General features: G+C 34.0%; 3 protein-coding genes across 5 annotated transcripts in view; all 3 read right to left on the bottom strand.

The window, feature by feature from the left end:
• LOC129002357 (activated Cdc42 kinase Ack-like) overlaps positions 1-12,337 on the bottom strand; it is a 42,576-nt gene extending 30,239 nt beyond the window's left edge. The window contains exons 1-4 of one of the 3 annotated variants that reach the window (XM_054430093.1): positions 12,273-12,337; positions 4,477-4,575; positions 2,025-2,287; positions 1,257-1,448 (exon numbers count right to left, since the gene is read on the bottom strand). In XM_054430093.1, coding sequence (XP_054286068.1) covers positions 1,257-1,448; positions 2,025-2,287; positions 4,477-4,572 — 551 coding nt within the window. In that variant the 5' untranslated portion in view covers positions 4,573-4,575; positions 12,273-12,337. Of the gene's footprint in view, positions 1-1,256; positions 1,449-2,024; positions 2,288-4,476; positions 4,576-8,594; positions 8,711-12,272 lie in introns of those variants that run through there. The other 2 variants (XM_054430092.1, XM_054430094.1) reach the window with 2 other exon arrangements.
• Positions 12,338-13,846: 1,509 nt separating this feature from the next.
• On the bottom strand, positions 13,847-23,239 carry LOC129003850 (coiled-coil-helix-coiled-coil-helix domain-containing protein 7). Its single transcript, XM_054432175.1, has 2 exons — positions 23,017-23,239; positions 13,847-14,203 (listed from the first exon to the last, which is right to left on the bottom strand). Exon 2 carries the CDS (start codon positions 14,178-14,180, stop codon positions 13,902-13,904), a length of 279 nt encoding a protein of 92 aa, XP_054288150.1. The 5' UTR covers positions 14,181-14,203; positions 23,017-23,239; the 3' UTR covers positions 13,847-13,901.
• On the bottom strand, positions 15,541-17,754 carry LOC129002351 (DC-STAMP domain-containing protein 2-like). The gene has a single exon (XM_054430087.1). The coding sequence runs from the start codon at positions 17,752-17,754 to the stop codon at positions 15,541-15,543; it is 2,214 nt and encodes a 737-aa protein (XP_054286062.1).
• Positions 23,240-24,530: the final 1,291 nt, after the last annotated feature.

Here is a 24,530-nt window from a genome sequence, read left to right as displayed (position 1 = left end):
GGGGGTGACACAGCGCTCTATAATAAAAACCATTCTAAAAAAAGGACAAAGATATTCTACTGATCTGCTATTCCACGATTTTCCTGTACTTAATATCAGACAATTATTTATTAAAACCCTTCTAATCTACATTAAAGACAACAAACACAAAATTTTCACACAGCCAACTCACACATATATAACAAGAAACCGATTAAACTTTGGATACACAATACCCAGATTAGGTTACAGAATAGAGCTTTCTAATCCATTTTATATTGCACATCAATTATACCGAAATCTTCCAAATAATATCATTCAGGCAGAGAGTAGCAGTGCAGCCGTTTTCGCGAGAATAGTTGGAGAGTGGCTGTTACACGTCGGCCCCACGGCTGCTGAAAATTTAATTCATTCACCATACGTTTGAATAAAAAAAAAATAATAAAAAATCTATTAAATCTCCAACTTATCAGCCAAGTTGGGCTATATCAGGCATGGGCTATGTCAAAATTTTTAAACCGGATTGATTTTTGTTTTTAAATTGTAAGAAATATTTTATTTTATTTTGAGGGGTATCTTTAATTTTTTAATTTTTAATTTGCTTTAACTTAACGAGTGTTTAGAACTTATATTCTGATGGTTATATGTTGGCCAGGACTAAGATATTTTATTTTATTTTTAATTTTAATGAATAAGTTATATTATTGTTAACTAGAAAAGTTGTTTTATGTAAGTGTATATATTTTTTAAGAGTGACCAGCGAGTGCCATGGACTCTTCCTCACACACAGACGTGTAGTCTTGTGAGGAATATTTTTTCCTTTATATAAAATATGTCACTTTTTATTTATTGTACTTTATTGGAAATAAAGAATCTTGAATCTTGAATCTTGAATCTTGAATCCTACTTCCCGGATTTTAGGGATCTATCTAGAAGCTGGCGACCCTGGCTCCAACTACCAACTTGTCATGGCAACGCTCGCTAGCGCTTGATGCTGCAGCGGTGTGCGCAAAAACTACACGGCACTCCTAGCAGTGGACACCAGAATATATGCAAACCACAACACTGCAGTCGGTCTATATTTAATTCAACCACCTCATTATCCCTCCAAAAGTCACAGAAAATTTAGCTTAAGTACAACTAAAGCACTTATTCAGTTGCTGGTAATTGAATTATTTTATAACAATTAGTTTAATATAGCATAAAAACTATAGAGAGACTTGGCTCCTCCTGAAAGCCTGTCTTGAAATTACAAGTCTAAGACTATTGTCACTGACCTGATCAGTTGTGGATGGTCTAGTTGATGCATCGCCTGCACCTCCTTTACAAAGTCCTCCAGTACTCCAGGCTGTGTGAGAGCGTCTGCCTTCAGTACCTTGACTGCCACAGACACCAGCCGTCCTGTAGGGCTACTCCACTCTCCTCTCCTCACCACACCAAACGAACCGTCACCCAGCTTGTTACCTAGGCTGTACAAAACCAGTTGGACATTAATATGCCTACTAGGTGTTTAAATTGGGTGCAAAACTAAACAGGTGTTTTTCTGATTGCCTTGGTTAAATCAGCTGTTAATAAAAACAATAGAAAGGTGTTTAAAAGATTGATTAAATTTGGTTTTCTTTTGACACAGCTACTGGATTGATGGTAACATACCTGTTTACTAAATGGCTACTAAAAAACAAGAAAAGACATTCTTAGTGCCAGAGATTGCTTGAAATGGAGCTATTGTGTTTGTGCAACAAAACCCAAAATATTTAGAAAGTATCATAACATTCTTTGATGTTGTAAGTGTTTACGATGTTTCAGGATCTGAAATTCAAGTGAGAAAGTACCTATAACTTCATTTGACCTCTATTTTTACTATTTCTTTCAAGATTTTTATTTTGTGGGTTTGACTACTACACAGTTCTCTGAGGTTTTTTGTTATCTCCTGACTTTGAGACCTAAACTTATCATGTTTCAGGTTAAATTCTCTATAATATCTTAACTAACAAAGTATTTTCTACTGGACCGAGCTTTTACTGGTAAAAAGTTTTGATGCTCACCTGACGTCCTTCTCCTGTATAAGACATGTGAGACTGACGGCGCTGAGTGCCGTAGGAGACTCTGTGGTGCCACTGGAGCCACTCCGCTGTTTGCCCATGGTACCACCCTTGGCTGGCATCAGTTTGGTGAGGAGGCTGCGCCGTCGCTGTGCCGCACGCCGCTTCTTCACCATGTCTACCAGACGGCGTGCGGCTGGCGCACCCATACCTACTCTCTCTAGGTCCTCCACAAGCACATAGTCAAAGTGTGTGAGCCGAGTAACCTTCAAAACAAACACAAACATTAAACTAGGATACCACTTCCAGGAAATATTTTGCTAAAAGTAGTGGTCGTCCACAATAAATTATGGTGTCATTACAATTGTAAATTTCAATAAGAAATCTCAAAACATGATTTTCCTTTTTCTTTGTGTAAACACAATTATTACTTTTCTTTCCAATTAAAAAATATCTATTTAATTATTTCTGATGGCTAAAAATCAAGATGTGCACCCCGTCAGTGTGAGATCTTTACAAAAATTAATATATATTTGATTTAATCTAGATTACAGTAGATTCCCTCTGGTTTATCTTTGGTTTATTTGACAGCCGGATGTACAGCTAACCTCCAAAAGGTATAAATTTTCCCACAAATTAAGTTTCACACAGTAAGTACAATCATGTTCCCTTAGCTTCCAGTTGTAATGATAATGATACAATTGCAATGTACTTAGGCTACCTACGTTCTATCATAGACTAACCAACACAAGTAGACTTCTCATCCCATTGTAAATTTTGAAGCTCGTTTTTCATGTCTAGTTCAAGTACGCCACACTGGGCGCTAGTGTCGACGACATTTTGTTTATATTATTTTAGGGTTAATTTCTTGATTTGTGCTTTACTGTTTGGTTAAATAACTAGGGGACAATTTATTGTTTATGATTAGATCGTATTATTTGGTTAAACGAGGTTTTAAATGACTGTATTAACGGGAAACAAATTGTAAACAAAACACGACCTCTACATAAACCGTACAGAACTAACAATAAAACTGTCTTCAGCTGTTCCATTAGGATGAGAAATCTACTAAGGGAATATGTTTTATCTATGGTTCTATCAGCTATTGTTCTCTAAACTAGGTGTATTTACTGCAAAGAATAATTTGATGAAATTTCTGTTCCATTAGTTCCTTGGGTAAAAATTTAGGTTGTTTAATTTGCTTTAACCAATTTTCTTAAGCCCTAAGGGTGTCAGAGTTAAATTTAGTGTGTTGTTTGAGCTTTATTCCTTTGTTACTTTATCTGAATTAATAGGGTACACTGTTGACTAGATAAATTAAGTATAAGTATATTCTATGAAACACATTCTTAAACATCATTAATAGGTAACAATGAATTAATGATCTGAACTAATTGGAGGGCCAATTGATGAACAATCTTCTAACCATCTCAAACATTAACTCATCAATCCTGCGTGTACTAACTATATTGAAAACATTCGCTATACTGAGTGGATTTTTTCTTGAAAATGGTTTTCCCAATGCTTAGTTTACTTAAATGTGTCTATTTAAACAATTCACAGGCATATATATTGGGCATGACATTTCGTGTACAAGATACCACGAGAGTGAATAAATATTAAGAGTTCATACTTTGACAAAATAATCACACTCTCTATTGTTAGCATATATTTTCTCTGGTACAGTATCACAAAAGACAAACGATAACCTAAACAGTGGAAAAGTTTCTGACATTTTCATTGTCTTTAGTTTTGTGATAAATTATTTAGGCGCTAACACTAAAAGCCTTACAAATTATAAATTGATTTTTTTTCCATACCATATTTTTTCTCCCATTATGAAAACAAAAAATAATTTTTTTTTACCAAGTAGTAAACAGACACACCTAAAGCAGCGGTTACGCGATGCCAGTAGGCAGGCAGGCAACCTGCCTCGGTTTGAGTATTTCAAGTTACGTGAAGGAGATAACCTGCCCTCCTACTGGTTTAGTCTAAATGCGGCTTAAAAATGATTAAGCTTAAAAATGATTAACAGCAAAATGTGAAGAGTTGAGACGTAAGCCACAATCATCAAGGTGTTGACTAAAGTTTATTTTAGGTGGGCCTCTCCAAAGACAGGAAAATGCTGTTTTGTTGCACTGAAACAAGATTTGAACCCTCAACTCTAGACCAGAGTCACTGTCACTGTCTCTAGACCAGAGATATAATGTAAGATCGTAGACCATTCAGCCATCATTCCCGAACTTCAAAACTTAATTCCCAGGTAGCAGCACATATACCGCTTTCAGCGTTTATGTTGGGTTAAGCTTGTAGCCTATATAAAAAGTTAAATGCAAAGGATTGGTTATGTTACTATTACTGAAGATGAGCGATATCAACCTTTGGAGCACATAGGGTAAAAGTAGGCTTCCAGTAGTAGGATTTAAGTGCATGCTTTGTTCATTTTCAACATTACCTGCAGGTCGTCTCGTATTCGTGAGAAGAATTGCTCAAGTTCTAACTCTTTCAGAAGATCATGCAACCAGGACAAGCCTTCTCCCTCTTCTGTCATTATCTGTGACAAAAACATATCTTTTATAAAATTATTTGTAATTATAAACTGTAACTATTATGAAACATGTTGTCATCTAGATAAACACAAATCTACTAGATGATACACACAGGAAAATTAACAACCATTTTTATTCTTTAAGGTCCATAAATAAATTATTACAAGCTTAGATAAACTCAGTAAAATGATAAAAAAATTTTCTACAAGTTTATAATTTCTCATAATAGGGTTACATGTTCTCAAACACAACCATGCAAAGTAACCATGGGATGGGGTACGATGAACTCAATGTCGTAACGCTACAGTCATCACGGTTAATGTACGCATGTTGTACATTCTAGTGGAATTGTAGGTTGACTTCTCTGAGACATTTCACTGTAATCGTCTAAGAAAACTCTCTAACCACATGACTGAAATAACTCTATTACCAGTGTACAGAGTTTGCTACACTGGTAAAGCAGGAGATTGTTGGTGGTTTAGTACCATTTATTGAAAAATAAAAATAGGGAAAAATTGAAAGATTTAAATGCAGTGTTTCGATTACTACCCTACATCTGGATACAATAATTTACCAACACGAAATAGGATTGAATTTAAGTAAGATAAAAATGTGTTCATAAAGGAGAAAAAGTACTCACAAATAACAATAACATTGTTCTGCCAATGATGAAAACTGAAGTAAAACCAATTGACCACCTTAGGCTGATAAAAGGTAGCCTACATATCTTATTATCATGAATTTTTTAATGGACTGTTTTTATTGCACTTTCAATCGGTTAAAGATCTCCTGGTGTTATTCAGAAATTAAACTACAAAAGATATAAATTATTATACATAGTAATCCACATCAGACACCAATGATTACGTGTCTGGGCACTAAGTATTACTTTGTACTAAAAGTGTACTTTTCATAACATCACATTGACACTCAGCATTGTTTTCTCACTCAAAGGATTGTTTGTAACTCGCTCCACAAATTGCCTAGTTTATAATTCACTGCTAGCAGCAGCAATACAAAGGTCAAAGTGTACAAAGGATGTTTCTAGTCAGGAAACGTGTACACATGTGAAACATGTGTTTTATTCAACGCGTCTTTTGGTTGACATGTGAAACCCAAAAAAGCTATACCTTGTTGATACAACTTTTAAGGGAACAAAAACATTACCATTTTAAATGGAAGACTCTAAATTAAATTTACGTGTTTGTGTTATCATGAAGATTTGCGCCTATAATAAGGAATAATTATTTAACTTATTTTTAGCGAATTTCCCTATAGGGAAGTAGCTATTACCGTTGTTTGGTTATAAGTATTCCCTGATCTGCTTATAATCATATGGCATATTATTGCTTTATTGTTATTGTTTACATTTGAATTATTTTACAAGTTGTACACATTCAGTTCAGTAATAAAGATACTTTTGTTAAATATAGAAATTAGTAATTTCTATTAAACATGGCGCAATCAAGAATAATAAAGTAATTAAGGGAATTCAAAAAGAAAAGAAAGATCAAAATGGATTTTAATAAACCTGAAGAGTTTAATCTAATGTTGTTAATGGTAATATTGCCACCAATTATAAGAAGTTTAAAAAAGAAATAATATGCCATATGATTATAAGCAGATCAAGGAATACTTATAACCAAACAACCGTAGGCGGCACGGTATTAGCGAATTTCCCTATAGGGAAGTATCTATTACCGTAGGCGGCACGGTAAAACCTAGGCCCGGGACCGATTTACTTTTTCATTTTGATGTCACCAGAGGCCAAAAACACCATTCGTTCAAATTTTTATATATATATATATATATATGTGTGTGTCCATGAACGCGATAACTTGAGTAATTTTTGTCCGATTTTGATGAAATTTGGTTTGAAGGTGTAAGGCAAGATAAACTTGAATGAGTTCGCGAACCAGGACTTCTTTTACGATGTTAGGCATGATGATTTCATTGATTGTAGGTAATGTACCAAAATAAGAAACAGACATACTCTGTCGCCGAATGTTCCTATATTATAGCCTATCACAAGTTTTAATTATGTTTCTGGTCAACTAAATTTGCCTTTAAACGTTTTCCTTGTGTTTTTTCCATTTTTTCATGATTTTTTAATTGATGTTCAAATGAACTCAAATGTGTCATGAGGTGCAGAGTTGCTCAAAGTAACATGAGTCATTTCCCTGGACTTATGATAAGATAACTGAGTACAAGACATGTTTTGTATAGTTTATCTATACTCAAGACAGCTACAGAGATTGCCAATCATCGTTATCACCCATCACTTACTGTGGGGCCCTGAATAAAATATATTCAAGGCCACCTTCAGTTTTTAGTAAAACAGTCTACTTTTCTTAAAACCTGAAAGGATAAAATGATATGTCTATTTTTTATTCAACTTAAGTGTTGATAAAGGTAAATAACCAATGTAGGCCCTATCTATAATTTTACTTTACCCACACATGTGACTGGATTTGTATTGAGATAACTAGCTCAGTGGCTATAAGTTGTTCATAAACATCTGTACTTTTATTATTGTTTATGTTTGTATGATTCAGTTTTACAATATAATTGTGGCAATAGTATATTTCGTACCTAGGGCCAAAAATGAGGTTTTGCCGGCTCGAGATAGTTTTTAAGTTCGAGACGAAGTCGAGAACTTAAATCGATCGAGAGCTGCAAATCCATTTCTGCCCGTGGTACGAACGCTATTTATCACCACACTATACCCTATTACCACTATTCACCACTATAATAATGCACACTGATAGTCAACACAACTACAACATTAAGGTTATGTAAAGAAATAATTTGAGGAATCAGCAAAAATAAAAATAAATAGTTGCTAGGCAACGGCGACAATAACACAATTCTATTGCAATGCTATGGATTTTGATTGTGTATTTAAAATGCATTCATGTTTTAAGTAAGTAAGCGGACAGCTGATTTTGCGGCCCCGGCCTGTAAAAACCTGCTCGGTCCCCAAATTTCGATGACAGCTGGCATGGCCAGCAAAACGTAACTTTCAGCCACCAATTAACATATGTAATACAGCCAAAAACATCATAGTGTGGTGAAAATAAAGTTATATTGAAGTTTTACAAATTACTACATCATTATGTTACTACATCATTAATCTAGCAAATAAAAATTAGTAGGTTTAGGAGTAGGTATAGGCTTATTGCAATATGAAAAGTTGATGATGTAAATTTCTGTTGTTTGGGACTGAATGAAATCCAAACAGGCTCCTGAAGTTCAGGGCCAATTAGTTTGCCAAATTGGCTTTTACTAATTAATTTTCCAAGTAGCCAGGAAAATTACCAAAATAAAATCCAGGAGCCAAACGATTTATGGTGTTGTCTTCATGGCCAGAAGGCAACGCTGGAAGATCGAAATTTCAAAACCCTTTCATAGATTGTACCATAGACAAATAGAATAAATATAGACTGTCAAAGGAAAGTTCTGTGATGTGCCGCTAGGAGTGCCGTGTAGTTACATTATACACCGCTACAGGCGAGGAGCCGAAGACCAGCAGACGGTGTGCGCCATAACTACACGTCACTCCTTGCAGTGGACGCCAGAACATACACTAACCACAGCACTGCTGTCGGTCTATATTTATTCTATTTGTCTATGATTGTACATACTCAAATTTAATGCACACATTTGTTTCATCGGGCCCATATTTTGCCCCCACCTCATTCTCATCATTTATATTTTTCTTAATTATTATTGATATGTTCAATTATTACCTATAACAAGGAATGGGGAAGCAATACCATACAATTTTAAATTGTCAAAAAGGCTACGGTAGTATCCTATGATAATCTTTGGCCTCCAGAGTCCAGACAGGATAGGTCTACTACTGCCATTAACCAGTTAGCAGCTATTGTGGTTGACTTAACGAGCTGACATTGGCACTGATCTCAACTCTCGGCACTTCTTATTATTTCTGACCTTAGTCTAGATTTGCTTTACAATTTTAAATTTTAAAAAGTAAATAAAAGTGTTTTGCATATCAACTTACTTGCTGTGAAAATAAGGTTGACGTTAACTTTCTATATCTAACCATCCAGATACTCTTCTTTAAAAAATCCGCCACAAATTATAGGGAATGAAAAATTACTAAAGAGCATAAAACTATTGGTAGGTTTCATGAAGGAAATCTCTATTTTTCTGATGAATAAAAACTAAAAGGTATTATAAGGTTAGATTGGTACAGATGATTTGTTAAGTTGTGTGATGGAGTACCTATACTTTATACTTTCTTATGTATATAACATAAAAATTGAGTATAACCATAGACTGAGCAACTAATGGAGTATGTTTTATCCATGGTATAACATATACATATGCACTAACACATTATGTAACATTATATCACTATGTAACATTATACTATACATACTATACATTATACTATTATACTATAGCACTGTACTATATTAGATTTAACTTATAATTTGTTTATTGAAAATTTTTTCCTGTTCATAAGTTACTAGCTGTTACCAGACATAGCTTTTCTAGGATAAATAAATATAATGGTTCGTTTTGGCATGAGCAAACATCTAAACATTTTGTCCTAGAGTAGTGCTACACAATTAAAAAGTGGATATAACTAAAACATGCATGGTTTTTACACTGGTTTTATTTTGTCCTGGAACTGTTTAAGACTGAAGTTCCACGCTCTACCAGCTCGTTCCCCAAAAACGTACGGTACTGGCAGGCCTAAGAGAATTTAAACTTCTGAAGCTGGTTGAAAAACTACTAGGTGACTAGGTGGCATGTGTAAGAACAATGGGACATTTAAACCTGTCGGGAAGCACTTACAACATATCTCAGTTATCTGCTGCAAGACTGATTCTTCCTTTCCATGAAAATTGCACAATCATCCACTATTTAAAAGGGAATCCAGGTAACATACAAGAAAATGGTTGAAGTCCTACAATTTAGGTAAAGGATAGGTTTTAATTTAATAAAGTACTTACATGTTTATGAAATAGCATAGAGCATTATATATAGACGTATTTTATATTTTTCTAATTTTTTTGCAATCTCTCGCCATGTACACTGTATTATTGTATTTCTATGTTAACTAGGCCAATGTATTATTTTCATTTTAGATTTTTTTTAGGCCAATTGTTTATCCATCAAATGTAATGCTTCAGAAAAATTTAGTTTCTCCCTGCAGATTTTTACAGAGAAATCAAATTAATCCCATTGTGTTAAGTATTAACATTGTATGTTGAGAGTTTTAAGATGGGACTAATAGACATAATAATAATCGTTAATAATAATAATAATCGTAATTCATAATAATCGTTATAAAGTTGTTAACCATTTAGGCATACAAAGTCATGACTTCCCTCCTTAAAAAACCCACAATACTAAATATAAATACGGTGTAAGTCAAATTAAATTTAATAAATAATGCAATTTTGAAATGTTGTAATAATGTACCTGCCTTAAAGTTGTTTTAAAAATGAATCTACATAGGCTAGTGAAGTTTTCTATCGTGTAGATATTTTTTTAACTTTTTTATTTCATGGCACTCAAAAAAAAGATAGGCCTACCTCTACTGAGCTGGTAAAATAATTTTTTACTGACATTTAACACTATTCTACAATCATTACAGTAATTATGTCAAAGGCTGTTCGTGTTGCCAGCATAAGTGAGAGTAGACCACTCAAGCAGAGAGAGAAAGACAGACTAATGCCGCAATAATAAGATCCTTGTAAGCTTCACTGCTTCCTAAATCAAACACTTGGCTTCAATCACGTCCGTCTGAACAATTTCTAGCTTGTCTTTCCTGTATAGTGCAGGGTTTTATCTCCATGTCGTCAACTAACTGTTGCTGTTGGGTGGGGTTTACATCAAATCACTGTTCTCAAGCATATGTAGAAACTATTCAAACCATACTTCCAAAGCATTCCAAATTTAACTTTATTTTATATACCAACGGATATCTCCAATTTTATAGACTAGACATAACAATATTTCTCTTAAGTGACTGTATATATTTATGGTGTTTTGCTAGCCTAGGTGTTAGCATCTTAATTACTGCACTATGTGATTTCAATAATTGGATCAGCCTACCGTACTTAAATCCCAAAACTTTGGACTAGTTGTTGTAGTTTGCTTGTTTAGGTCTATAGATGTATGTTGATCAATTTTGGTAAATTTATTTATTTCATCCTATAATACTATTAAATTTTATGGAAAAATACTTTTTACCTTGCCCGTAGCAGAAACCTTAGGTAGGTACTCATTAAATAATGTTTTTGAATGGGGAATAATTATTGTCTTGTTTGTAGAAATATTTATAGAAATATGGCACTACCAGTCTGCTGTGCAAACAAACAATTCAAACATGGTCTACGGACCATGAAAAACAAAGGGGACCAAATATGACATAAGACATAGATAGGACATAAGACGTGTATTTGTCATTTTTACATGCATGGACAAGTCATGTTGTTTTCATACAATTATATGCGTCACATATTCAATGAATACCTAAAAAATATAAGACATAATCTGAGGTTCAATGAAATATAAAAATACAATAATACAGTGTACATGGCGAGAGATTGCAAAAAAATTAGAAAAATATAAAATATGTCTATATATAATGCTCTATGCTATTTCATTAAATAAATTATGAGGCAGATCAAAGTATTGTTTTACATTATAGAGTGGGTTACTTATTAAGAATGCATGCACTTTTCTCTTAAAAATCTTGTCATCTAAACAAATCACAGCCTTTGGTAACCGGTTATAAAGCCTAATGCCATAACAATGTGTCCGGACCTAGTTTTTTCTAAACGAACTTGTGGTACATTTATTTTTCTATTTTCTAGTGCTAAAACTATGTATATCATTTCTACAATCATAATTGTCCCTATTTTTGTGGATAAACAATAAAAGTTGGAAAATATACAAAATATGAGCAATCCAAATAGTATTCCGTAGGATATTATAAAGCAATTACTTATGCCATTACATTTTAGATTTTTTAGTGTGCTGCCAACTACTTTGTTTCAAGTTAAAGCACCTGCCACAAACCGCCGTAGAAATAGTATATTAAAAAAACTTTGTTCTAGGAAAAAAAAACTTTTGGTTTGTTAATGTTTGGCATGTTTTGCCTAATGCATCACATGAACTTCGCCGACAAGTTTTTTAAACTTGGTGAGGCCAAGCTGTTGTAATTTCTATAATAAATATATTTCAATTTAAAATTTTGGTAAAAATCCTATCAGACAAATTAACTTCCCTCAGACAGCAGGTTTTCATTTACATTTTTTTACAGATCTACTGGTATTTTATTTGGAAAATATTGACTGGAAATGACTTGGAAATAGTGAGATTGAAAGGTGACAACCATTGGCCTTAGTTAATTAACTAAAGATAATTAAAAGATAATGAGTTTTCTTCGTCGACTTTTTTCAAATCCTAAGTTAGGTTGAGTTCAGTTTATGTTTAATTCAAAATAAATATTTGGTTTTCTTTATCCCGCAATAAAAGTAGGCCTACTTTTTACTGTTACATAATGCAATGATAGGTGAAAATTCTCCCCTACCTAACTAAAAAATGTAGAACATTATTCCGATCCGAGGACTCATGAACCCACTACATCAAGAGATAGGTGACAAATCTGACAATGCCAGATTAAAATGTGTTCAAAAATAAAGCTCATAATACATACCTTTTCTTACCAAAATTACAATCCAGATATAAACCAAGAAGACTTGCAAATACACACACTCCACATTTCTTACAATAACACGAATATAATTAAATCCATAAAAGAGAACTCAAGTGAACCATATACGAAAACACACTGAAACACATTGAAAACAAACAAAGCCTTGGGCACTTCAGCAGACAGCTCAATGGGACTATTCGTAGTAGCAGCGGCGGCGTCGTCAAGTAAAAGGAAACAGCTGTTTTGAAGGTCAAGTGACGTCTAGTCGCGGCTGAACCAGTGCAAAACAAAAATCTGGCAGATGGCAAGGCAACACATCTGTTGCTGCCACCGCCCCCTCCGACAGGAATGCCAACGTGCAACACGTAATAATTGAGGAATCGATATCAAATGTACTTGCAATTTATAGTTTGCCTTTCGCTTTTGTTTGTAGTAGGCCTAACTGAAATTATTTGTAGAAGGCACATCGCAAAATAAAACTTTCTCGTTTAGTAATGTAAAATGAAAATCATACACAAATCAATTGAGTTCATTTACATTTTTATGAATGATGATTTGGCAAAAATATTCTTTAAATTGTAGAGAAGGAGTTTGTTGACTGACAACCACAAAACTTCATAATAATTTATTTAAATGTTGTGTAGGTACCTAGCATGATGGTATTATTAATCTATAACAACTTGTGCTTTCTTCTTAATCATCTATGGTTGTCATTGATTACTAAGGTTTCTATCTATAGTCAATGGATAGAATGGACTAGATATGATCACAATGTGAATGTGGCTGTTAAATTTAAATACAAATTGGGTACTAAAATGCCTTGATGCCTTTTTATTGTAAATTATACAGTAAACTCAATGGATAATAATATTTAGAAATGAAATTGCAGTATTGACTTTTGATCTTGTTATTAATAAATACTTTGATTTAAATATTTGTCACTGGACTAAATGTTCTTATTTACTTCCACTTTGATTTGGCTGAGAGTATACTGCTTTGAATTTGTTTATAAGATTAAATGTTGTTATCAACACCTATACAACAACCTATCAACAACCTGATATATTACTGTACCAACTAAGGGCTTTACTTAGGTAATTTCCCACTTAACTTTTAAATACCACTTCTGTTTACTTCAGTCATAGTAATTTTTTTTAAGCTTATGTTTTATGGACAATCCACAATTCATGCTTGTTGTTGACGGAGATTGTCCAATGACATAAAATTATTTATTACTTCTCAAGTCATGTTATGTGGTGTGCTTTCTTTTGTACTGTTTTGGTTAGCCTGGCCCTAACGTCATCCAGCAACATTTATATGAACGAACATAAAACACTGGAGTGTGAAAGCTGTACAAACGCCTTTAATAAAATAAAAAGGTTGCCAGATTCGAGAAAAGTTGGTAGCTTTTTGATTGTTTGCAACTAGACCCAGCTGTCTCTGATTTATGTACCCCCATTTATGTTCCTGGCTAAGTAAGAGCCGGTCCTAGTTAATTACTATACAGTATTATGAAACACAATTAGCCCTACACAGAACCTAATGGATATTAATGGAGGACAAATACACACACACACACGTCTAACAATATATTTTCACTAATAAAACTATTTGATAAATAACAAATTTTCACTTTTTATAATATTCATTCCGTATAGCCTCCCTTTCTTCCAGCGGGGGCAGTTCAGGCTTGATACCTTTCCATCGACGTTCTCTCCTGACTTTAGTCCAGAACTTCAAGCAGGCTTTATAGTTGGCAAAGAAATCTTGACATTTATCATTGTCGTATCCGTTTCTGTCCAAGCACTTCAGAGAAGCCTGGCTCTCTCTTAAACACGGATTATTTTGTTCCAAAGCCACATTAGTACTGTGAATGTTTCTGGCGGATCTTGGATCATTATTACTCATTTCTTGCTTCTCGGATTTTCGATCTGCAAAGAAATCCTTGTATTAGAATCCCCGAAACGAATGTTCACTTCACTCACTAGTAACACTAAACACACAATTGACTCATTGTTGAGTTTTTCACTAACTGTCGAACACTATTTTAACTCAACCACTGATGTGCTGAAAACTTATAAACGTCAAACAACAACAAACGCAAAATCAAGCAATTATAAATATTGGATAAGTTTTAGAGTGAGATGACGATTGGAGTGAAATAACATTTTGGTAACAATGTAGTACTGTAAGTACATGGTCCAATACTAAAGGCTAGTGGCGGACTTTAACTTAGGCCCCGGGGTTGAAATCTTGCTCCAAGCTTTTGTTCACAACTTCTACCTCTCGACTGAACTCCCACTTAATTGAACTGTATATGACAAAAAAACTTTCTGTAACATTACTAATAAAAATAAAACAGTGCACTATTGTGGTTCCTCTAGAAACTGCTGTTAATTTGCTACTGAATTTAACAGAAATCAGTCAACATTTACATATTTTAATCCCATCAGTGGCTGTTGGGAATAAAAATATGTCCAATGACTGATTAGTATGAAATTTGATATCAAATTAAACACAAATTTTTGGAAAACCACGATATCACTTTTGTTTTATTTTTACTTTGAACTAGTCTGGTTTAGTGTGGTTTGACTGTGTTGAGTACAAGTCAAGCGATAGGAATAAGGGACCAGCCATCGAATCTGTTAAATTTATTAATTTTTGAAGTTTTTTGAAATTTTATTAGAACAAACTTTACTACTAACCCTGTAGCAGCAAAACTAGTACTCGTTAGGTTTTAAGGGGGAATAAATCTGACAAGCCCAAGTACATATTTTAGTGAAAATCTAATCAGGCAAAATGTAGGCCTAAATTTGCTTCGTCTCCAGGTTTGCTGCAACTAGAGCATTTTTTTTTATTTGGGATGAGTAGGGTATCCATAAAACCATTGAATAATATATACTATTTAATGTTGAAAATTTTGATTATGAAAATATCTGAATTTTGAGTGTCCTAAGTACTAAATCGCATTCATATTTTATGAATATCATACCTTTAATTTGTAATAACTCTTATTGAAAGTAAATTGTGAAGAGTAAAAACATGATACAATCAAGTTAACTTTTATTACAGTATAACATTTTACTAGTTACATCCTAGTTAGACTCGGTATGTTTAAAACTGACATATAGTAATTGTCAAACTAAACAACAAAAAATTATTTCATAGTATAAGAATAACTATTTGTGGTAAACTTACATAAAAATTACTCCCTTAATGTAATACTGGTAACCTGAGTAAATATGACAGGAAAATAAACAAAAATAATTTAGAGCATCTCAAACATTTCTTCATAGCTCAACTTCTTACTTCCATTAAACTCTCGGAGTTTTCTGTGTTTTAATTTTGATTTGAACGGGACATGGTCATCATTGCTCTCAACAAAAGTATACTGAATAGTTTGGGAATTTTCTTCAGATTCAGACACTCTGTAACTAGTCATTTGGTCCTGGTAGCTAAAATTTAAATCACTTTCATCATCAACAACCTTGAAAAATCCTTCCTCTTCATCCTTAACATCAGCGATTTCTTCTGAGTCAGGTGTAATGCTCTTGAAATTGATCCGCTTGCTTTCAAAGTCAGCTACCATCATTTCTCGTCTGCATATGTAACACAACCCTTGAACACTTATATAACAGTCGTCGCAATAGACTCCTGAGCAATCTTTAGTGGGACAGTAATACAAAGGTGGTACAACATGATTACAAATTTTACAATATGAGCCAATCAGACCTTTTCCTATTATGTAGGTAATCCATGGATATTTGGCTCTCAAGAAGTCAGCAATAGAAAATGTCCTCTTTGATTGATCAGAACTGTACTTTCCCCTTAATTTGATACTAACTACTTTTAGAAAATTCATTCTCTTGAACACTATATGATTGTAAAGCCATCTTGCTCGTCTGTCGGCAACGTCAGGGTTGTAATAGTCCATCACTACATGTCTGAATCTCAAAACAAAGGGCTTCATCGCCCAAGAAAACCATAGAACAATAAGCCAAAAATAAATTACACGGTTTGTCCAAGAATTGGGAGGCCTTGGATTGGGTATGCAAGGCATAAAGTGAGCTTGATAAAAATTATAATCCATATAATTCAATGCTCGCACCACACGTCTACTTAGCTCCGCTAGAAAGCCAGACCCTACAATAGAGACTTCTGTTCGTGAACCAAAAGATTGCATCACAGCGAGCATAAATGTTCGACATTTTTCAGCAATAAAATATAACAAATAATCCATCCCAATAATTCCTAGATACAAGCCCGTCTTTATAGTAGTAAAAGTCGGAAAAGAGAATGATTTCCACTCCTTTTTAACAATCTTACAGCTAAACACTTTGATGTATTTGTTTGTTTCAACTCTTGTCAATGGAAATATAGATTCTCGACCAGCTAGAGCTTCAAGATGATCAATATCTTTCAATCTCCCACTCATATAGTAATTGTCAAACTCATCTCTCCGCAAGTACCTCGATCTGTGGCGATAAACAATCCACAGGAAACAAAAGTGAAATAAAAACATTGCAAGCTGTACGACACTAGCAAAATAATGCATTATGATTAAGCTTACTAAAGACGATTTTAATCTTTCTTTGATATCGCTCATGATATTCTGGCTATTTGAGTCTATGTGAAACTCGTGATGTATGTTGACTGAGAAGTACATCAATGTGTACGCTCGGTCCAATAGTCGGCTGATTCTTTGACTGACAGTAGTTACAAGCGGATCCACATTGAAGAACACCAAGTCACACAGATACTCCCCAGGTTTAACAGTACTGCAGAGGTTGCTAGCAAACTCAGTGACAGCGCACATCTTCACAAACACACTAGGCACGCTCACCTTACACTCGTCATACATCCAGGTGAAAGCATCCATGCAGTGTTGGTAAGTTGTACCGACAGTAGTCTTGCATCCGTTAATTTTACTATTGATCCATCGCGTCGCACCCTGAATGGCATCAGCTACTGTCATAACCATTCTTTTAAAACTCGTCAATATAGCTTGAATCTTGGCTACCATAGTTTTGATACCATTGACGATTTCCATCGCTGCCTGTTTAAAGGATGTAAAAGGTCCAAAAAGGATGTCCGCTATTTCAGCTGCTGCGTCAGCTACACCTTTCTGCTGGCAGGTACTAGTTTCTTGAATCACGCTCAGGTTGTGTTTAAGATTCATCAATGGCCCCGTGGTGACCAACAGTAACACGGTCCCGTGGATGTACATTTGCCCTCTAGAAGAGCATAGTTGTAGAGGCACCAGCAGTAACAAGCAACGACCAGTCTCCGTGAAGGCTAGAGACACTGTTATCAACACGAGGAGAGGAACTTTGATCATAAAACACCAAAACACATCTGCATCGCCTCTACTCACACTGCTGTAGAAGTATAGGACAGTCAACAAAGTTCCAACCAACCAACCTACAGCGGCCATCAGAAGAAAGTGTTCTAGAGTGTTAGCGGACGTGTATTTTTCTATCATCTCATAATGCTTTTCATTAAATGAATGGTACCAGTCCTTGATCCTTCGCCAGTGTTTAGTGATAGCATTTTGTGGAGGCAAATCTTCTATTCCCTTCCTAGATCGATCTTTGTGCCACAAATATTTTTTCCACTTAAATTTGATTACATAATAGCGATATACAAATGTTAGGAAACACATTTTATCTGATTTCTTTTTCAATATCGGGTTTTGATTTCCTAGAACAGTAAAATTTAAGTTAGGAAAGTAATTACTAAATATTAATTTGATCATCTAATTTAAAAATACAAAAACAAAAGTTGAAGTGGAAATATTGTTTTAAAAATAACTGAAAAGAAGTTGTATATAGCCTAGCATAAATGAATAAGAGAATACAATAAAGATAAACTTAACATCTTTTGAACGATAGTTATTGGTTCTGTTAAACTAGATTCTAACAAAACACATAGCAGTTATCAGAAAGGATACCACCCACCTTTAGATAAATAACTTCCTTAAAACCACTTGTGATAATCAGTTCTGCCTATTATCAAAAACTCTTTGTTGTTTTCTTTTGATAGTAAACTCATTCTTCACAACAAAATGCTGAATATGAAAATATTGTTACACAATTATCTGCAGTTTGTTGATTGTATATACTCATCTTTAATGTGAGCTGCCCCCTAACACAGTACACGGGGTAATTAATAAAAATAAAATAAGATTTTGTAAGTTATTTTTAATGTAGCCTATGAACACTAGGCCTGCATACAATGAGAATATAGATTCTCAGAAACATTTCTCATTTAATAATATCATCCTAAATTGTAATAGGTATAAACACTTTGTCTCGAGGGTTTTAATCAGTGAATAAATACTTGTAAATATTTGGCCTATATACATACAAATTTCAGTCTGACCTGTTAACTTAATACACTTTTACCATTTTCTTTTTACACACGCCATTTAAAAACTTAAATTTACTAATTGAATGAAATAAGTACTGTAATTCAAACAAATTTAAGTGAACATATATAATCCATCTATTGCATGGTTAGCTAAATACAGTAGTCACAAGCATGGTGGAAGTAAATATATTTACTTCCACCATGGTCACAAGTTCTAAGGGATTTTTCACAATGTTTGCTTTAATTCTCATACACAACAAATTTCTGAATATGTACTGTGAGAATTAAATGGTTTTTCATAGAGTGGTGTCCAAAGCTAGGATACTTCTGTTAACTTCCCAAAAGACATGTGACCTACTGTATTAAGTTTCCTTAAATAGATTCACAATCTTATGGTGAAATCATAAGACTCAATAAGAATACAGATTGGCATAAATCGTTTTACTCACAGCAGTACCAGTATAAAATGTTTATAAAAATACATAAATTGCACTAATGCCCCAGATTATCATTTTCCAAAGAACTACAATGAAACAAAAATATATACATGTCAGTAAACTGCTTTGTGATGTATCACTGTAAAAATATCTCACATCTAGACTGGTATACACATTAAACAGCTTGTTCAGTATCTGATTGCATGTGGGAATGCAGCAAACTGGAATACAAACAGACCCTAATGAGAAACCAGACCCAGGAAGCTGAAGCAGGAAGTTCAACAGACTCCGTTTTGTAATTCGCTCCTCCTACTTTCTCTATTGTCTATAGCAGTAACCATGGCAATAAACAACTCTTGGGCCCCTCCAAGATTTATCTTACAGACTACTTTGTAATAATTACTTTTTTATTGGTGCTGCTATTGGTACAGGCCCAATGGGTTGTGTTATAGCCTACTCATTTTGTTCAGTTAGCCTATATAAGAAGATCTACCTCCGTAAGGGGACTATGACTGCCCATATAATACTATGTTAACTATATGCTATATATAGGCCTAGAGAGAACTATAAGAGATATAGCCTTATTTTTTTTTAAGATAGAATGTTTATCTAGTCCTTCATAGAAGATTATAAAAATATATTTACTCTAAGGGTTATTTTTGGAATTTTCAAAAATTACTATTTTTCCATAAAAAATTAGTACCTAATTAAACTTTTTTTACAGTAATAACACGACATAACATAAAAAAAAAACTTCAAAAGGATAAAAAAATATTTTTTTTCAATCTTTGATCAGTTTTTTAGTCACAGTCCCCTTAAATGTTAAATACCAATAAATATAGTCAACTTAATAACCATCATTAAAATTCAAGACGATGGGTGAAATTTCTTTTACCTAACCCGCCATGTTAAACTTCCCTATCCCAAGCGTGATGTATACAACTTCCTTACTTCTCGAGTGATGTAAAGTTGAAAAAAACTCACTCGGTGATGTAATGAAACCCATTTAAATAACATTGAGTGGATAACTTAAAAAATATACCTCTATGGAGCCAACGACGTTCAACGCTAGAAATCAGCTGTGTGTTTGAATTTTATTGTTATGCTTTGAAGAATTTTCCTAACCAAGCTTTTGTTTGTAAATTAACGTTACTGTTAGAAGATGAGTGAAATTTATAATGAAGCATATTGCTCGTAACCTCCTGAATATTGTCGGGTCAGGTAAAATCTTGTACGTTACACGTTACGCAAGAGCGTGTTTACATCACTTCGGTGAATTATGCAACTCGCCTTCGCTCGTTGCACAACATTCACCTGCGTGATGTAAAAACGCTCTTACTACACTTGTAATGTAAATAGCTATTAAAAAACATTAGTAACATATGTAACAAAAAGCCTAGGCTGCTGTATTAAAAAAAATTGTAATTAAATTTGGATATTGTTTGGAAAAGAAACTATTTAGGTATCTCTATAGTTTATTTGTTTTTAGCTACTTTCTCAAGAGGACTTATAGCCGAATGCAGTCTTCCTGGTCAAACCCTAGGTTTAACCACATTAAGTTAAATTTTCTTGAGGGTCTCCAGAAGTCAAAATCAACATTTGTTTGCAGCGCATATTTTGTGTTTTTATAGGTGAGATAGTACCAGTAGTACTGGTTCTGTCATTTTGATTACGACTGGATCAAACCTGTCTTGACCAGCATCCATTTGAACATATTTGCAATCAAGACCAATTTGAACAAAAATCTATTTAAAAAAAGTTTCAAAATAACTGTTGCTATTTAATTGAGTTCCAAAATTTAACAATTTACTAAATTATTCCATTTTACTTGTCATTTAGCCTATTAATTAGGCCTATTATTACATAGAAGATTATAAAAATATATTTACTCTAAGGGTTATTTTTGAAATTTTCAAAAATTACTTTTTTTCCATAAAAAATTAGTACCTACCTAATTAAACTTTTTTTACAATAACACGACATAGGCCTAACATAAAAAAAAACTTCAAAAGGATAAGAATTTTTTTTCAATTTTCGATTAGTTTTTCAGTCACAGTCCCCTTAAATGTTAAATACCAATAAATATAGTCAACTTAATAACCATCATTAAGTTAAAATTCAAGATTATTATTTTGATGAAGAGTACTTTCCTTTCAGGACAACTTACGTATTCAAACACACTATTATTAATGGAATTTTAAATGTTCCGGGAATTCAATGATTAAGTTAGATTTTCAATCATCAGTTTAACAACCCATATCCCTACATAAAATTATTAAAGTATGTACCGTACCGGTATCTTACATACAAAAAAATGAATAAAGAACTATGACTATGACTATAACTTAATGTACAACTCGTACTAATAAGTCAATCTCAGAAATAGGTAGATTCATATTATAGGGTTTGTAAAAAAAAACTTAAAAGACGTTGGTTCTGTTGATGCAAAAACCCCAAATATCTCTGTTAGGGGAGGGGACAGATAAAAATCACGCCCTGGGCGTCTATCGCCCTCGAGGCGGCCCTGCTGACCAAAAAGGTAAACTGTTGGATAAACTGTAGGAAGTAAAACTGTTTCACTGTGACTATGACCCTACAGTACTGAACATTGGCTCATATTGACCCAATAAGTTACCAATGTGTCCAATTGAAACTTAATTGTCAGAACTGGATGTAGACTAAAAACTTACCAGTAAGTTAGTAGGTACGGTACCTAACTTATGTTATTGTAGGCTACAAGGTTAATAAGAATGGGGGGAATTAAATAATTTAGGTCTTAGTAACAGTAGCCTAGTTCTAACTTCTACAAAAAGTGATGTTTCAAACTTAAATTATCTTGTGAGGTAAAGTTTGAATCTATGTAACACAATGCAAGTTTAGAATCTTACCTTTCAATCGGTAGCCTTCCTATGAACATTAAGTTATTCCATTTTAACTTACATTTGTTTTAACTAAAACCATTATCTTTTAGTTAAAAAACGTGACAGATATTATAAGTTAGTCGGGCTGTTAAGTAAGGTTAACCTAACCTAACTAACCGAACGATATCGAATGAAACAATCGAATACCGTAATCAATATTTTCATTCGGTTGTTTGTGCCAACAGATATGGAAGTCTACCCCGGGCTGCCACTACAGAAACCACCCACCGCGATTATTATAGTCACGTTGTCAGTTGGAGGGTTAGGCCTGAGTCCAATCAATAATATAGGCTAAGTTAGGGAAGTATCTTGAAACCTATCTGGGGTTTAGAAGGTAAGATCATTAACTTGGACTGTGTGAATTATGGAGAGTAAGTTAACTTATGTAGCTAACAGGCCCAGGCCTATTATTGGATTCCAGAATTCGGGTACAGTTTCTTAACTGGGCTATGCTAATATTGATTGAAACTATCGAATTGAAAATATTGATTAATAATCAATATTTTTAAATATAGCCTATCTCTAAGTTATTATAAAATAAAACTATCATAACCTAACCAACCAAACTTGCTGATGGTTAAAAAATCGCATGAAGGTTTACTTATCGAATCGATAGTCTCAATCGATATTAGCATAGCCCAGGTAAGAAACTGTACCCCACAATTTTAACTTGTATTCTATGTAAACAGTAAGTTAGCCTATTAGGTTGCTTGCTTAACTGAAATGCCAATTAGTTACTTAGCTTATTAAAATAGTTGTTACCTTATTAGTAGCCGTACAAATTGTTCTTTAAGTAAGTCTTCGCTGTGATTTGAACCCCTTCAATAGGCCTAGGCCTATTCTAGGTTATATTTTGGTTTCTAGTAGGCCTACACCTAGCAGAATCAACGCCTAAAATAAATTATGGTAGGCCTACCTTATTAATTGGAGGTCAGAATGTGACTGTTTAATGCCAACAAAGACAATTCAAAACTAAAGACATAACATGTTTTAAAAAAACTCAGGAATTTGGCTTACCTTATTCTCAAGACAAAGGTTATTCCTGAAGAAAGGAATCACTTAAAATCTCGAAAGTCTCCTGTGCAAAAGCGCAACTAGTCTTGCACCTCTATTTAACATTAACACTGTTTATTTTAATCCACATCCACAAAATAAATAATAATAGCGATTAGCGAATGAGAATGGACAATAAAATAGACAAAACTACACTACCCCGCTCCCGCACCACTTGTTCACATTGCAGAAAGTAAAAAGCGAAAGCAGAATAAAAATAATAGTAGAGTGTTCTTAGTGGTTGTAGGGTAGTAGAGTCAGCGGTGGGGCACACGGGAGGGATTATGGCTAACATATCTAGTAGTGTCAGCGTTCGCCGTTAGAACCGCGAAGTTAAAAAAATTGAAATAATTTTATAATTTTTAGCTATAAAATTAACTTTTTAATTAATAAATTTTTTATTGTAAGATTAAACTGTCATAACCTAACCTAACCAACCAAACTTGCTAATAAAATAAAAACATACCTATAAGATAAAAATCAAATGAATGTTTAATTACAACTTTTTATCATAAAATTAATTTTAAAATTTAGCATTATAAAATTAAACTATCATAACCTAACCTAACCAACCCAACTTCCTGATAATAAAAAAAATATATAAGATAAAAATCGAATAAAGGTTTACTATTAAAAAAAAAGTTCTGTTCATAAATAAAATTATAAATGCTTCAAATTCTAAGTTAAGAAGTAGTCGCATTCAAAGCAAAATCTTTGGCAAATAGACAGTGCCCCCGGCTGGTTTCGAACTGGAGACCTCCTGAACACTAGTCCGAAACGCTACCATGTCACGACCGCCGCTGCCGCTGGAATCACAATGTCAATGTCTCGGGGATGCGGAATACTATCCCCCGGAAAACTACCCCCCCAGGTGAAACGTGACGTCGCAAAATCTGCCAACTAACCAATATGGAAGCCGTGTCCGCGACTGGAATACTATACCCCCTAGACAAATCATGCTATTTAATTTTAATTTTAATTCGAGTAATTCCATTGGATAATAGAAAAGTCATGTTGTGAATATAAAACAGAATTTCGAAATGTTACAGCAAGTTTGGTTGGTTAGGTTAGGTTGGATTAGAACTGTTTGACAACTAAATTTGAGTGTCCGTGACTGGAAAACTGCTCCCCCGGTCTCTGACGTCAATATGACGTAGAAACCTGTTTGGGGGGGGGGTAGTTTTCCGGGGGGCAGTCTTCCGGCGACCCAATGTCTCTTTACGGTAATTGTGTTGCCTCAAGAGAAAACATTAGTCAATATAGATATGACGTCACCACACCTTTAGCCATCGTCCCTCCCGTATGCCCATGTTAACCGATGTTCTATCTTTTGAAGTTTTCGAAATATCAGCGTTTTAACGCAAAGCGCCCCCCGCCATGTTTGCCCCCTCCCCCCACCTGATCGACCACTTTTGAAATAGGCGACATACGTAATATTTTGATCACCACAGTCCATATTACAATAATCAGCAATAACA

The sequence above is a fragment of the Macrosteles quadrilineatus genome, unplaced genomic scaffold, assembly GCF_028750875.1.
Source record: "Macrosteles quadrilineatus isolate MER2022 unplaced genomic scaffold, UCM_ALF_1.0 Scaffold_9__3_contigs__length_116548681, whole genome shotgun sequence".
NCBI lineage: Eukaryota > Metazoa > Arthropoda > Insecta > Hemiptera > Cicadellidae > Macrosteles > Macrosteles quadrilineatus.
The sequence above is the reverse complement of the archived record's forward strand: the minus strand, read 5'-3'. Positions and strand labels throughout refer to the sequence as shown.

Excerpts from the sequence above, each read along its gene's own strand:
- LOC129003850 (XM_054432175.1), bottom strand. The coding sequence starts at position 14,180 with ATGAGTAATAATGATCCAAGATCCGCCAGAAACATTCACAGTACTAAT.
- LOC129002351 (XM_054430087.1), bottom strand. The coding sequence starts at position 17,754 with ATGATAGAAAAATACACGTCCGCTAACACTCTAGAACACTTTCTTCTG.